Source organism: Nicotiana sylvestris, chromosome 3, assembly GCF_000393655.2.
Source record: "Nicotiana sylvestris chromosome 3, ASM39365v2, whole genome shotgun sequence".
Taxonomy (NCBI): domain Eukaryota; kingdom Viridiplantae; phylum Streptophyta; class Magnoliopsida; order Solanales; family Solanaceae; genus Nicotiana; species Nicotiana sylvestris.
The window spans coordinates 146,000,827-146,016,882 of record NC_091059.1 but is presented as its reverse complement, the minus strand read 5'-3'; the positions used below and the strand labels follow the sequence as shown (position 1 = coordinate 146,016,882).

The window sequence follows — 16,056 nt, the reverse complement described above, 5'->3', positions numbered from 1 at the left end:
GGCAGCCTATTTTTAAAACACTGCCATAGGAAAATTTTGATTTTATTTAGGGCGTGTAGTTTCCAGATCCAATCATAGTCAGTTGTTTTTGGGATGTGTTGGTGTAGTAATTTGTAGACTGAGTGAGTGGTAAAGGTGTCATTTGTGTTTGGCATCCACAGGGGTGTGTCCACTGCATTGGGGTTTTGTGTGAGGGGACTGGGAGTGATGTCTGAGGTAATATTGGTGGGTAGTTCAAATGATATTTTTGACCAGTCCCACTGGTTATTTACCCAGACCTGATCAAGAGTCAGGTTGCTCTCATTTTTTGTTAGAGGACCATGAATGATTGAGCGGATGTTCGTTTTGTTTGGGGCCCAACAGCCATAGTAGAAGTTTATGAATTTTCCATTTCCAATATCCCAAGCAAGTACCTTGCTGATGGTTTCCTACCCTTTCATGACATTTTGCCAAATGAAGGAGGTGGCCTTGATATTGGTCCTGTTACAGTTGTTTTGGATTAGAGTATCTGCCCACAGTGTGGATGGGATGGTGAATAGTCTCCAAGCCAGACCTGCTAGGATGGCTTGGTTTTTATGCCATGCTTTTGGTATCTCTAGGCCACCTAGCTCCTTTGGAAGGGTTGCAACATCCCACGAAATGTAATGGATCTTTCTTTTAGTAGCGGTTGTTCCCCAAATAAAATCCCGCTGGATTCTGTCAATTTGGTGAAGGGTTTTCTTTGGGAGGGATATGCATTGCATGTTGTGGTTAGGGATAGCATTGATGGCTGCTTTTGCAAGGGTTGCTCGTCCTGCAAGTGTCAGAAAGTTTGTTTTCCAGCTAGAGAGCTTATTTCTCAAGTTGTCAATTACAAATTGAAAATCCAATGGTTTGGGCCTATTATTGATAATTGGGAAGCCCAAATATTTTCCAAACTGGGTGGTCTATTTAATGTTTAAAAGGCTGATTGTGTAGTCTTTTAGGGTAGTGAAGCAATTTCTGGAGAATAGAATTTTTGATTTATTGTTATTGATTTTGTGGCCTGAGAGGGAGCAAAAGATTGTTAGAGAATGATGAATAGAATTGATTGTTTTCCTATTTGCTTGGGCCATGAATGTTAAGTCATCTGCGTAAAAGATATGTGATACTAGGGGTCCTTTTGGTCCAATTTTGATTGGGTTTCATAGGAAAATATCGACTTGGTAATGTATGTAAACTGATAGCAATTCCATGGTAAGGATGAACAGATAGGGGGATAGTGGGTCCCCTTGTCTGATCCCTTTCGATGGTTCAAAGTAATTTGTTTGGCCCCCATTGACTAAGACATCTATTTGAATAGTGGTTATGCAGTTCATGGGATGTGATTTTTGGTGGGAATTTAAAGAAAATGAGGGCCTTGTACACAAAAGACCATTCTAACCTATCAAAAGCTTTTACAAGGTCTATTTTAATAATTAATTGACCATTTCTCCCTTTTTTTTTGAATTGGTTGATCACTTCTTATATAATAATTTCATTATCACAAGCCCTCCTACCTTTTAAGAAACTTTCTTGACAAGGACTGATTAGTTCAGGAAGAAAAGGCTTGATCCTGTTGACAATTATTTTGTAAGTGGTGTTGCAAAGGCCTATTGGTCTGAAACTATTGAGATTGTTTGCATGTTTATTTTTTGGGAATGAGGCAGAGGAGAGTTTGGTTTATTTCCCTGGGGATTCTCGATAGGGAGAAAGCTTCTTTGCATAGTCGTATGACAAAAGGACCCACAATATTCTAGTGACATTGATAGAATATTGGATGCATGCCATCCGGCCCCAGGGCCTTGTATGGCTTGAAGGAGTATACTGCAGAAATGATTTCGTGAGTGGTTAGAGGTCTATCTAAGGATGAGAGAATTATATTGGAGAAACTTTTGTGGGCACTATTGATAGTATTCCATTCCGACAGTATATGGTTGGTGGTGAATATGTCTTTGAAGTAGAGGTGTGTGTGTTCAATGATTTTTTGGCGATCCATAATCCAGTTATCTGAATTATCTTTGAAAAAGGAGATACTGTTACGCCTTCGCCTGTTAAGGATAGATATGTGAAAAAAGTTTGTATTTGCGTCCCCCTCATTGAGACAGTTTATTCGAGATCTAATTTTCCAATGATCTTCCTCTAGCCGGGGGATATTGTTATACTCAATAATAAGAGTATGTTCTAAGTTTCTAAGGTAGGTGCTAAAGGTGTAGCTAGGTGAGTTTTGGATACCCTTAATTCTAGCAAGTAACCTCTTCTTATTAGCAAAGATATTACCAAAATTTTGGGCGCTCCATTCACTAACATTATCTTTGAAGCAAGCTTGGGCATCATTAAGGTTTCTATTATTCCAACTTTTCTCAACAATTTTACTAAACTCCGGGTGGCTTAGCCAATATTTTTCTAATCTAAAAGGGTTTTTAGTAAATGTCCTAGTGTTTGTAAGTCTAAGTAGTAAAGGGTTATGATCTAAGTATGTTTTTGAGAGATGAGTAACTAGCACTGAAGGGTATTGTTCTAGCCAGGACTCATTTACAAGGCATCGATCTAGTCTTTCTAGTATGAGACCTTGCCTCCTATGGTTGAACCATGTGTATCTAGTGCCTTTAAAACCTAAATCAATTAAGTTACAGTGGTTGACACAAGACCTAAAATTTGAAGATCTATTTTTGTTAACACTTCTGCCTCCCCATTTCTCATTTTGATTTAGTACATCGTTGAAATCACCACCCATCAGCCAGGGTCCTTTATAATTTGCAAAAATATTTTTAAGGTTATTCCATAAGTCTAATCTATTTACCAAGGAGTTGCTAGCATAAATAAACTAAAAAGCCAAGGATTATGATTTGGCAATACCTGGACTAGTGCATGAAGCTCCTGGTCAGGTTGCCTAACTCTCTCCACAGCTACCAACGTGTCAACCCACATGATCACCATTCCTCCAGCTCGGCCTACAGCTGGATTTTCTATATAATCAGAGAAGTTGAAATCTGCCCCAAGGCTTGCATGGTTGTCCATTTTTGTCTCCAGTAGTGCCACCATGCATGGATTGTGGTTGTTGACAAGTTCCCTAAAGTTGCGTCTGAAGTCTGCATTGTTTGCACCCCTTACATTCCAAATGATTATGCTAGTAGGTGTATTCATGAGAGGAGAGTGATTTGGAGGGTAGGGATATAATTATTTCCCTTCGTGAGGGGACTGCCCCTCAGTGTTGGATTCAGTAGCACTGCATATTTTGTTGTCATGGTGTTGATTGGTAGAGTTATCTCTATTGAGCACTTTTGGAGTGCCCCTGGACAGCGTAGTATGTATTTCCTGTCGTCCCTCTCCGGAAAGATAATAAGGGCTATATCTCTTATTGTTGATTTTTCTGTGAAAGAGCTTCTTCTTAGAGGGGGAGGTATCACTATTTCTTCTGCCTCTGGAATTTTCTGGTCCACGTTTGGACCTTGTTCCATTAGAGGGGCCATATGAATGGGAGGTTGTGTTTGTTGTGGTGTCTAAGGGAAGAATAGAGGGTTCATCTCTGTCACCTCATGTGATGAGAAAAAAGGGAGGTCGAACATTTGGTTCATGTTCAGGAGGGGATTGAAGTGTTGTGGGAGATTTCAATGGTTGTGCATTGTGTGATAAAGGGCAGGGGCTACTGCTGGGGCTAGAGGGTCGAGAATGTTTGCCATCCACATATAATTTATGTAATTGTCCATGGCCATTCTCATCCCCTCCGCCATTACTTGTGCTAAGAAGTTTGGGTTTTGTATGATTGTCATGACTTCGTGCCCCTCTATCACGCTTTTCCTTTCTTTTACTGTTGGAGTTTTTTTGTTTTCCTTTTATAAAACAACTTTTTGATGGTTTATTTTGCACTTTCGACGATGGCAGTTCTATCCATCATTATAAACAATTAATCGTGCCTAGATATCCATGATTTGGTAAAAGAAAAAGTGGTTTTAGGGGGTAGTTGGGTGACAAATTTATTTGATATATCACCTGCTAGTTCTTGTCTTCTCGACAAATAGGTACCACCGAATTTTCGTCTTACATATTTTGAATATTTTAGTCAATTGATTTTGTCTTGTTTTAATAAGGGTACCACCTTTTCGTTTCACCAAAAAACTGTAATTTTGTTGTGATTCATAGGACTTATATATTAAATATTTTTTTTCTAAAAATCTTGTAAACGTCCATAATTTATGCAATCTTTTTCTTTAAAATACATTATTTTTTCGTGATCTATCACCTTAATCTAGGGGTGTGCATAATTTAGTAAATACCGAATTACCGCACCGAAATCGAAAATTTTGATAGTTGGTATTCGATATTTTGGTATTCGGTATTTGGTTTTATTTTTAAAAATATTTGGTATTAGGTATGATATTTGGTATTTTAAAATAAAATACCGAAATAGATATTATATTGCACAATACACATATTATTAATTATAACATAAATATAAAAAATCTAAAATTTTACTTTTCTTTATGCTCTAAATTCATCAATTAACTCTAAGTAAGTAACAAGATATTTTTAATGATCAAATTTATTCCTTTATGCACAGTTTTCTCTCTCTGGGTTGATATTTGCTGGTTTTGGACAAAACTTTTATCAACAAATATTTTTTGTTTTGTACTTCTGAGTACTTTAATTAAGAATATTGACTCTATACACTAGTTGGCATTCAAATTGAATAAACCGAAAGGAAAAAAATCGAACCATAACGGATTTAATTAGGTATGGTATTGGTATAACATTTTAAGAAACCGAATACCAAAAATACCGAACCGAAATATCTAATTACCGTACCGTACCGACCGATGAACAGCCCTACCTTGATCAAATTTAGACGAATTGCTCGAGTCAATTTTGCAAAAAAAAAAGAAGCCCTAATCATTTACAATTTCAATTTCGACTGTTTTACATTTTTAAACATCACTACTCAACTTACCTACAATTATCCAACTAACTCCCTATCTTACCTTTAAAGTTTCCAATAATAACTGTGCAAACATAAACTTAAAATATTTAAATTGGGATGAAAGAAGTTATATTTGTAACTCTTGGGGGGAGGGGATGGGTTGAATAACGTAAAGTTTTTGGAGGAGAGAGCAAATATACGAGTTGAGTTGACATTCATAAATCACTGATAATATCCAACTAACACTGTTGTCGTTCAACAAAGCCAATCATGCACCGCAAAAGCACTTACCCCAACGCTCACTTACCGCGCGCGTTACCCCACGCTCCTCTTACTTCACTTTGCTTCCCATTTTTCCCCTACTCTTCTTTTCACTTCAGTTGTCGCTGTTGCCAAAAGGATTTTTTCCACTCATTTCAAGTTTTCTCGGACCCAGTAATCGACGTTCCGATTCTATTTCCAGAAAAAGAAAATTAAATTTTATAACACAAAAAGAAGAGCAAAAATTAGGAATCCGAATCTTGCCCATCGAATCCTAATTCACTCAACAGAAGGATCAGATTTGATTACCACTTTCTCACTTTCAGGCGAGTTAATTCAATTTCTTAATCACGTATTATCCATCTTATTTAGTTTCTATGTGTTTATTGTGTGATTTAATAGTATCTTTTAGCTGGGTGATTGGTTTTTAAATTTTTATTTCCTCTATTTGTTGTTTTTCTTATTTCTTTTTCAGCATCTATTGTAGTTGTAGAAAATACCAACCACTATCAGTATCACTACTTCAAATATTGGCATTTGCTCTCAACTGTTTGACCATTTAACTGTTTGTTGTGCAAAGAGGACAGGAATAAAGTGAAAACTCTTTAGCCTAAAACCAATCTGAAAACCTGAAATCTACTTATAATAATAAAATATTTGTATATTGTGAAGTAGGAATTTTGGTGGTAGTCTAAAGGTTGAAGCTTTATTTGGTTTTGTTTTAGAATCTGGGTTTGTTTACTATTGAGTGTTTTCAATTTTCTTGTTTTAGTGCTCTGAATTACACTAATAAAAAGTAGTATTCAATTTGGGGTACCTGTTGATTTCTTCGAATGCAGCTGAACGTTTGAGAAGTGATTTGGCGTAGAACTAATCTGTGAAACTGATTGGATCAATGTGTGAATTGTACAATCTTGGATGACCTAATCTGTAATGCAATCTACAAATTCAAGTAATAAGAAGTGTTTGAAACGTTCACGATCATTTCCAAACGAAATGCCAGCGACTGATACAAATGTTTCAAAGCCTCTAGAGGATTGCATCCTGTTTCCTGTTGAAGAAATAGTGCAATACCCATTGCCTGGTTATGGTTCACCAACTTGTATAAGTTTTAGTCCGGATGATAGTCTAGTTACATATTTGCATAGTCCAAACCAAACTCTATACAGAAAGGTTTTTGTGTTAGATCTCAAGAGTGGTAAGCAAGATTTGTTCTTCAGTCCACCAGATGGTGGGCTCGATGAGAATAACTTATCTGCAGAAGAGAAGCTTAGAAGGGAAAGGTCAAGGGAGCGTGGTTTAGGGGTAACACGATATGAATGGATTAAGGCAAGCGCTAAACGAAAGGTCATTATGGTGCCGTTGCCTGCGGGGGTACGTTCTCTCTTCTCATATAATTTTTGGTGGTCACTCTCTATTTAATTTGATCCCTACGTTGCACTGAACGGGAGCTTTTCCTGAATTATTTGTTGATACAATTGGTAGTCAAAGAAGAAAAAAAGCTGTTCTCTGCTTGTTATAAAATTCTCTCATTTTCTGTGGATCTTTCCAGCACCTTACAACACTGTGATATTCTGCACGGAGCCAACTCCCTGATTCTCTTTTTTCAAGGAATAACTGCTGTACATGCATGACCTCATTTTAACGTGCATTATACTGGACTTTGGATGACATTGACCGCGATTAGATGGCCTATGAGCAATACTTTTCACACAGAGAGAGAGCCACCAAATATTTTTACCTGTTGGTTTGTTTATCCATGCAATGTCGCGACAACTGGTATGCATGATGCATCTTTAGTAATCACATCTTGGTCTCACAAAGAATGCCAAGAAAAAAACAGCAAATATTCATAGTAGAATATTTTTTTACTCCCTCCGGTCCAAATAAGTGATTTTTTAGCTGTTTTCACACAGATTAAGAAATTCACCTTTTAACATTAATTAGCAATGAAATTAACCATATTAACCTTTACTATCTCTTCACATAAACACTCCTAACACATACTCCAACATTATTTACTCCAAGAGCAATGTAGGAAAAAAATTATTAATTCATTCTTGAAATCTGAAAAAATCACTTATTTTGGACCATAAAAAAAGGCCAAAAAATCACTTATTTTGGACCGGAGGGAGTAATAAACTCATTAATTCCTTGTACTCATCATTAGACCTTTTACTTAATAAAAGAAGTGTATTGCTTTAAAAAGTCATAGAAAACCTTATTTTGTTGTGCAGCACATGAAGTTGTAAAAGATCAGAACTATCTTTTCTGAACTAGTGGCAATTTTCTCTTTCTCTACAAGTTTACTTAATATAGTCCTTTTCGCATTTGTAGTCATTAATTTGAGTTTTGATTAACACATTTTTATTCTGTGTTCCATCTACGAAAGTATTCCTCGGGACTGCTTAAGAAAATGTGATATGGAGTAATAATTTCTTTTCATGTGAAATTATGTTGTTTACCTGAAATCCTGCATAAATCTGTATCATATTGTATCTTTGTGGAGCCAAACAATCTGAAATCTTTGAACTTTTTTCTCCAATGATCAGATCTAATCAGAGCTTACTTTATGTGTAAAACAGTTATACTTAAAGGATCAGAATGCAGAGCCAGAACTTGAGCTAGCAAGTACATCCTCCTCACCGGTCTTGGATCCGCATATTTCACCTGATGGTACCAGGCTTGCCTATGTGAGAGATAATGAGTTGCATGTGTTAAACCTTCTGTACCATGAATCTAAGCAGTTAACAACAGGTGCCGATGGCAATGTTATAGTAAGGACTTGTTCCAAATGCTTATTACTGAATTATCTGTCTTTATCTTTTGATATGAGTGCTCTACAAATTTAACTGCTCTTCACATGTAACATGCATCATCTGACAGTTTTTGTGCTAATTTATGCCTTGTTCATCCTCTTCCTTTGTCATTTTATTATTTGGTAGCTCAAGTAGAAACTTTATGCAGTTATTCTTTTGTTTGGTCCATCTTGTTGACCTCGATGCTTGGCAGCCACATATTGCTCCCTCAGTAACTAGTTCTTGGGGCACAACAATGAATTTTATTAAAATCTTCACTAACTTTTAAAAATTCAAAGTGGAACATACTGAGTTTCAACAACAACAACAACCCAGTGTAATCCCACAAGTGGGGTCTGGGGAGGGTAATATGTACGCAGACCTTACCTCTACCCCGAGGGGCAGAGAGGCTGTTTCCAGGAGACCCTCGGCTCAAAGAGGCAACAAGAGACACTATATTAGTACTATCAATAGACTCATAATAAAACAACATAAAGTACCATAAAATCCATAACATAACATAAATACCATAAAAAACAAAGTAACAACAATATAAGAGATACATGAAATACGAGAAAGATGTAAGGTATTAATACACAGAAGATAAAGCCTATCATCAGTAGTTGATCAATAGCATCCTAAGACTAATTCCTAACTGGCTAGTCTCACTCTAGTGCGCTGTAAAAAAGACATCACAATTTCCCCTAACCTACAACCTTAATGCTCGATCTCCACAATTCCCTGTTTAGGGCCATGTCCTCAGTAACCCTAAGTCGCGCCATATCCTGCCTGATCACCTCTCCCCAATACTTCTTAGGTCTCCCTCTACCTCTCCTCGTACCCACCACCGCCAGTCGTTCACACCTTCTCACCGGTGCATCAGTGTTCCTCCTCTGAATGTGCCCGAACCATCTGAGTCTTGCTTCCCGCATCTTGTCCTCCATGGGGGCCACACCCACCTTCTCTCGAATATCTTCATTTCTAATCTTATCCTTCCTTGTATGCCCGCACATCCACCTCAACATCCTCATCTCTGCAACTTTCATCCTCTGGATGTGTGAGATCTTCACCGGCCAACACTCGGTCCCATACAACATAGCAGGCCTAACCACTGCCCTATAAAATTTACCTTTCAGTAACAGTGGCACTTTCTTGTCACACAGGACTCCCGTCGCTAACCTCCATTTCATCCACCCCACCCCTATACGGTGTGTGACATCCTCGTCGATCTCCCCGGACCCCTGAATAAACGACCCCAGGTACTTGAAACTACCCCTCTTAGGGATGACTTGAGAATCAAGCCTCACTTCCACTCCCGCTTCCGTCGGCTCTGCCCCAAATTTGCACTCAAGGTATTCCGTCTTCGTCCTGCTCAACCTGAAACCTTTGGACTCAAGGGTATGTCTCCAAACCTCTAACCTCTCGCTGACGCCGCGTCGTGTCTCGTCGATTAGGACTATGTCATCAGCAAATAGCATGCACCATGGCACCTCCCCCTGAATATGATGCGTTATAGCATCCATCACCAGGGCAAATAGGAAAGGGCTAAACGCAGACCCTTGATGCAACCCCGTAATAACCGGAAAATAATCTGAATCGCCTCCTGCTGTCCTAACCCGAGTCTTAGCTCCATCATACATGTCCTTAATCGCCCTAATGTAGGCAACCGGGACCCCTTTAGCCTCTAAGCATCTCCATAAGACCTCCCTAGGAACCCTGTCGTACGCTTTCTCTAGATCGATAAACACCATGTGGAGATCCTTCTTCTTATCCCTGTATTGTTCCACCGTCCTCCTAATAAGGTGGATAGCTTCTGTGGTAGATCGCCCCGGCATGAACCCGAACTGGTTGTCTGAAATAGACACCGTCCTTCGCACTCTCATTTCTACCACTCTCTCCCAGACTTTCATGGTATGACTTAGTAATTTAATACCCCTATAGTTGTTACAGATCTGGATATCGCCTTTGTTCTTATACAACGGGACCATTGTACTCCACCTCCACTCTTCGGGCATCCTGAGTTTGCGAACTACAAATTCAAAGAGCTAAAACTCGTGATTACAGACAGGTCAAAATGGATTCACTTATCAGAAAATAAAAAGCATATTAGAGACAGTCCAATATGGGAAAAAAAGACTCAGCTATGGCCCATGGAAAGACACCCAACCTTTAACATGGTATAGCATGGTGAAGGCAAGGGATACTTTAAAAGATGCCGGAGGAGGGAATCTTTTCCTCATTTGTGGTGTGGGACTCTTATTAGCCCCTTTCATAATTGCATTGCACAGAAACATTGAGAAACGAGAATTACTTGCATTAGTTAATTTGTCTCTCTTTTTATGATCTTGCTACCTTCACATTGGCTGTAATTTCTGTTAGCTTATTTAGAAGACCAAGTTGGATTTAAATATATATGTTCTGTTCTTTTCTTTGACGCTGTCACGATTCTCTGGAAAGTATGGATTTTTCTAATATTATCACTCTCACTCTCAATCAGTTTGTTAATGAAAATTACGGAGCTCGGCCATGATTTTCTAATTTTATTGTGTGGTTTATTATTTGTTGAAAGAACGGAACAGAATGACAAACCTACTTCTTAAACTTGTTTTGAGATTGTTCTCAGCATATCTTGAAAAATAGAAGCAACAACAACAAACTCAGAGGGTAGCGTGTACGCAGACCTTACCCCCTACCTTCAAGAAGGTAGAGAGGCTGTTTCCAGTAGACTCTCAGCTTAGGAAAGTTAAAAGGAAGTGCAACAACAAGCACTAAGTTATGTACTAAAGCAACAACAAAGTAATGATAGAAGTCAAGAAATACGAAAATACACAAATGACACTAAGTTATGTACTAAAGCTACTGTAACAAACAAGGACAAGGCTCGGCTACCTAACCCTTGACCTTTATACTCAACCTCCATACCTTCCTATCTATGGTCATGTCCTCGGTAAGCTGGAGCAACGCCATATCTTGCCTAATCACCTCTCCCCAATACTTATTCGGCCTGCCTCTACCTCTCCTTATGCCCTCCAAGGCCAGCCTCTCACATCTCCTCACCGGTGCATCTGTATCTCTGCTCTTCACATGCTCGAATTATCTAAGTCTCGTCTTCCGCATCTTGTCCTCCACAGGGGCCATGACCACCTTGTTCCGAATAACTTCATTTCTAATTCTATCTAACCTGGTATGCCCGCAAATTTATCTCAACATACTCATTTCAGCCACCTTCATCTTTTGGACATGAGAGTTCTTGACTGGCCAACACTCTGCCCCATACAACATAGTCGGTTGACCATCGTTCGATAGAACTTACCTTTAAGTTTTGGTGACACATTTTTATCACACAAAACACCGGAAGCGAGCCTCCATTTTATCCACCTCGCCCCAATACAATGTGTAACATTCTCGTTGATCTCTCCATTCCCTTGTATAATTGACCCAAGATATTTAAAACTTTCTCTCCTAGGGATGACTTGAGAATTAAGCCTCACGTCTTCGTCCACTACCTGAGTCGCCCCATTGAACTTGCACTCCAAGTATTCTGTCTTGGTCCTGCTCAACTTGAAATCTTTAGACTCCAGAGTCTGCCTCCAAACCTCTAACCTTTCGGTAACTCTGTTTTGCGTCTTGTCGATCAGTACAATTTCATCTGCCAATAACATGCACCACGACAACTTCTCTTAAATGTGGCACGTCAGTGCGTCGATCGCCGGGGCAGATAGAAATGGGCTGAGGGCTGACCCTTGGTGCAACCCTATCACAACTCGGAAGTGTTCCAAGTCCCCTCTCACTGTCCTCACTCGAGTATTAGCTCCATCATACATGTACTTAATAGCCCTAATGTATGCAACAGGAACACCTCTAGCCTCCAAACATCTCCAAAAAACCTTCCTTGGCACTTTATCATAAGCCTTTTCTAAGTCGATGAACCGTAAATCCCTCTTCCTCTCCCTATACTGCTCCATCAACCTCTTAATAAGATGAATAGCTTCCGTAGTCAAACGTCCCGCCTTATATCCGAAATCTTGAAAAATAGAAGGTAAAGATCTATTTAAATGTGGGTCAACAGCAAACTTATTTAGTCAAGTTGTTTTCATTTGGCATTTTTTAATGTCCTTTACCTTTTATCTTTTGAGGTGAAGTGGAATTAATGATGTGACCGGAGAAAACAAGAGAAAGATTGGGAGAATGCGGGAAGACAAATATCTTGAATTGCACAATCGTTGACGCAATGTAGGGTAGTAATACATATAATATTACATCCACTCATATGTGATAATTCTTAACTATTCTAATAGTGATGATTGTAGAAAGAGACCCATTAGGCTGTAGCGAGAGCATAAGTTATTGCATGAGGGACAAAGACAAGTGGGACGGCAAAAGAAAGAAAAGAAAAAGGAATGCTCTTTTCCAAAAAAAGAAAAAGGAGTGCGCTGAAGTGGAAGGATCAGTATCTATAGTGAATCTCTTGTTTTAACAAAACTGATCATTGAACAGTTGCTTTGGCTAGAATTTGTAACTGAAACCCTTTTATGCTGAGATGGCCGGTATGGTTAGTATTATGCTGCTTGCTTTAAATTAATTTGATACTAATCCTCTTTGTCTTCCTTCTTTTTGTTCATCTACAGACACATGGTCTTGCTGAATACATTGCACAGGTGAGATTGCTATTGATATTTTATTACTAGTATAGGGAAGATTTGCATGTTTGAGATTGATATTGAAAATTCATCAGTATATTAGCCCGTTTTAGTAAGTACCACTAAGATCTACGTTTATGAACCTTTATCAAAAAGACCTACGTTTGTGGACATCTCCAGATAGCTTGTTGAAATAGTTGTATTTCCTTTGATCGAGGAAATGAACACAGACATAGTCAAGTGAATGTTGAAATTATTTTATAATATTTTAGATTCTCATATCCTTTAGTTTGGATCTAGTGCTTCTGAACTTATATGTTAAAATTTTGAAGCTTTGTTCAAGTTAGGGTAGGGTTGACATAGAAGTTTGACCTTTTGTCTTAATTTATGTTTCTTGTAAATTATATAGGGGATGGGGTGGGAGGAGGGTTAGTTAAAAATAAACACTACTTTTGACCTTTTTTTTAAAATTTTCTGACTTTTTAACTTCTCCAGCACTTTCCGCATCTGTTATGACCTTCTGCCAGCAAACAGGAAATGTATCTTTTAGGGCTCTAGTATTAAGGATCAGAGTGGATTGCTTACATGCTTCAATTGTCATTTCTTGGTATTACAGAATCATCTAAAAATTTTCATTTCTGATGATTGCAGGAGGAGATGGAACGGAAAAATGGGTACTGGTGGTCGCTTGACAGCAAATATATAGCATTCACACAGGTTGATTCATCTGGTATACCTCTATTCAGAATTATGCATCAAGGTAATAGTTCCATTGGTCCTCAGGCGGAGGAAGACCATGCTTACCCTTTTGCCGGAGGGGCAAATGTCAAAGTTCGCCTGGGAGTGGTTCCAACTAACGGAGGTCAAATAACTTGGATGGATCTTCTGTGTGGTGAAAAGGACAAAGAAAACGAGGAGGAATATTTGGGCAGAGTGAATTGGATGCATGGAAATATTCTGAATGCACAGGTCATGAATCGATCACATTCCAAACTGAAAATTCTTAAGTTTGATATCAAGACGGGGCAAAGGAATGTATTATTGGTTGAAGAACATGATACATGGATCAATCTTCACGATTGTTTTGTACCTTTGGACAAAGGACTCAACAGAACTAATGGTGCATTTATTTGGGCTAGCGAGAAAACAGGGTTCAGACATTTGTATCTCCATGACACAAATGGAGTGTGTTTGGGACCTATAACACAAGGTGATTGGCTGGTTGAACAAGTTGCTGGTGTAAATGAAGTTACTGGCCTTGTATATTTTACAGGAACATTAGATGGGCCTTTGGAATCTCACCTTTACTGTGCTAAATTGTTCCCAGATGCTAACAGTCCATTGCAGTCCCCTTTGAGATTGACTAATGGACGTGGCAAGCATGCTGTTGTGCTTGATCACCAAATGCAAAGATTCATAGATATCCATGATTCCTTGGTCTCACCACCCAGAATTTCACTCTGCTCCTTGCATGACGGAAGCTTAATTATGCATCTATTTGATCAACCAGTCAGTGTTCCACGGTTCAGAAAACTCCATCTTGAATCTCCAGAAATAATTCAGATACAGGCCCAGGATGGAACTGCTTTATATGGGCAATTATACAAGCCGGATCCAATGAAGTTTGGACCTCCTCCATACAGAACTATGATTGAAGTCTATGGTGGTCCAAGTGTACAGCTTGTGTGCGACTCGTGGACGAACACTGTCGACATGAGAGCTCAGTATCTAAGAAGCAAAGGCATCTTAGTTTGGAAGGTTTGCTCCTCTTTCCTGTTCTATCTATATGCCTTTTTTAATCTGAATTCATTCAGTTGTACTTGGCCATATCGAAGGGGAGCCTTGGAGCAACGCTTGCACCAGGGTAGGCTGGCTACAACCCACCCCCATGGGGTGCGGCCCTTCCTCGGACCATGCGTGAACGCCGGATGCTTCGTCCACTCAACTGCCCTTTTCTGTACATTACTTTCTTCTTATGGAGACCATTGTCCTTCTCTTCTCTGGATTACCTAAATTGAGTTTTCTGTGGTTTTTATCTAAGCAGATGACACTGCCTTTTAGTTTTGCTTTTAAGAATTCATTTTGGACTAACATAGAAAATACAGAGAATAAACCCAATAAAAGCAAAGAAATTCTGAACCTACTTGCTCAGCTTTTTACAGATGGACAATAGAGGCACTGCTCGACGAGGACTCGTGTTCGAGGGTGCACTCAAATATAACTGTGGCCTCGTTGATGCTGAGGATCAACTGACAGGAGCTGAGTGGCTCCTGAAACAAGGGCTCGCAAAACAAGGCCACATCGGATTGTATGGATGGAGCTACGGTGGGTATCTCTCAGCTATGACATTGGCAAGGTTTCCTGAGGTATTCAAATGTGCTGTGTCTGGTGCCCCTGTAACATCGTGGGACGGATATGATACATTTTACACAGAAAAGTATATGGGCCTACCATCCGAAAATCCATCAGGCTATCGAGAGAGCTCTGTAATGCACCATGTAAACAAGATCAAAGGGAAGCTGTTACTCGTGCATGGCATGATTGATGAAAATGTGCATTTTAGGCACACGGCTAGGCTTATTAATGCGCTCGTGGCAGCCGGAAAGACTTATGAGTTGTTAATATTCCCGGATGAGCGTCACATGCCTCGGAGAATGAGAGACCGTATATACATGGAAGAGAGAATTTGGGAATTCATTCAGAGGAACTTGTGAGTGGCCTTTTCATTGTTCTAGTATACAGTTAAGGTCTTGACTCTCGGGGTAGAGAAGTTTAGGCGGCTCATTTCAGTTTACAGCATGTTTCAATTGACTATAAAAGAAGTTGTACTATTCTCTGATAAAACTAGAGAAAAAGGTAGCAGGCTAATAAAAGTTGTTTGTGCAACTGATCTCTGTAATAGCTGCCATGTACCATAAGCTTACCAGATGTACAAAAATAATGCAACACTCCTCTTCCTGAGGAGAAATTTGGTTTTTATTTACCATCTCTGCCGCTGATTAGTGTTCTTGGCATTTTTCTTACTTGATCTTATTTGCGGAAAGGTCTTGATATATCCCTCTACTATTAAAAATTGTTTAAAATTATCCCTCGTTATACTATTTAGATCAAAAAAAAATCTTCCGTCTTACTATTCAAACACATATAGCCCTTCTTTGACGGATTGGACACGTGGCACATATCCAAAGCTCTTGGTCAATCTGATTTCAAATTAGATTCGACCCGCTCAATTACCCAAGACTCAGAACCCATAACCAAGAAAACATAATCATTTGACCCATAAACTAACCCTAACTTCAAACTCTGCCGCCACACTAGGAGCTCCTCCTTCACCACTCAGTAATTCCTCCATCACCATTAGACCACCATGACCACCATATAAAACATTCTTTCATCGTCTTTGTTTTTTATTCATCCACCTTCATTTGACAATTTCCTTTTA

At 39.0% G+C, this 16,056-nt stretch overlaps 1 protein-coding gene across 2 annotated transcripts; it reads left to right on the top strand.

Moving 5' to 3' along the window:
* The first annotated feature begins 5,182 nt into the window (after positions 1 to 5,182).
* LOC104210093 (uncharacterized) lies at positions 5,183 to 15,593 on the top strand. 2 transcript variants are annotated; one of them, XM_070171064.1, is made up of 6 exons: positions 5,183 to 5,502; positions 6,016 to 6,550; positions 7,762 to 7,953; positions 12,603 to 12,632; positions 13,266 to 14,372; positions 14,767 to 14,918. In XM_070171064.1, exons 2-6 carry the CDS (start codon positions 6,110 to 6,112, stop codon positions 14,785 to 14,787), a joined length of 1,791 nt encoding a protein of 596 aa, XP_070027165.1. In that variant the 5' UTR covers positions 5,183 to 5,502; positions 6,016 to 6,109; the 3' UTR covers positions 14,788 to 14,918. The 2 variants fall into 2 exon arrangements, with proteins under 2 accessions (XP_070027165.1, XP_009757205.1); XM_009758903.2 differs by having other exon boundaries at positions 5,185 to 5,502; positions 14,777 to 15,593.
* The last annotated feature ends 463 nt before the right edge of the window (positions 15,594 to 16,056 follow it).

Coding starts and splice junctions, on each gene's coding strand:
- LOC104210093 (XM_009758903.2), top strand. CDS start 6,110: ATGCAATCTACAAATTCAAGTAATAAGAAGTGTTTGAAACGTTCACGA. Junction 6,551..7,761: donor TGGTGCCGTTGCCTGCGGGG/GTACGTTCTCTC, acceptor TGTGTAAAACAG/TTATACTTAAAGGATCAGAA. Junction 12,633..13,265: donor TTGCTGAATACATTGCACAG/GTGAGATTGCTA, acceptor TGATGATTGCAG/GAGGAGATGGAACGGAAAAA.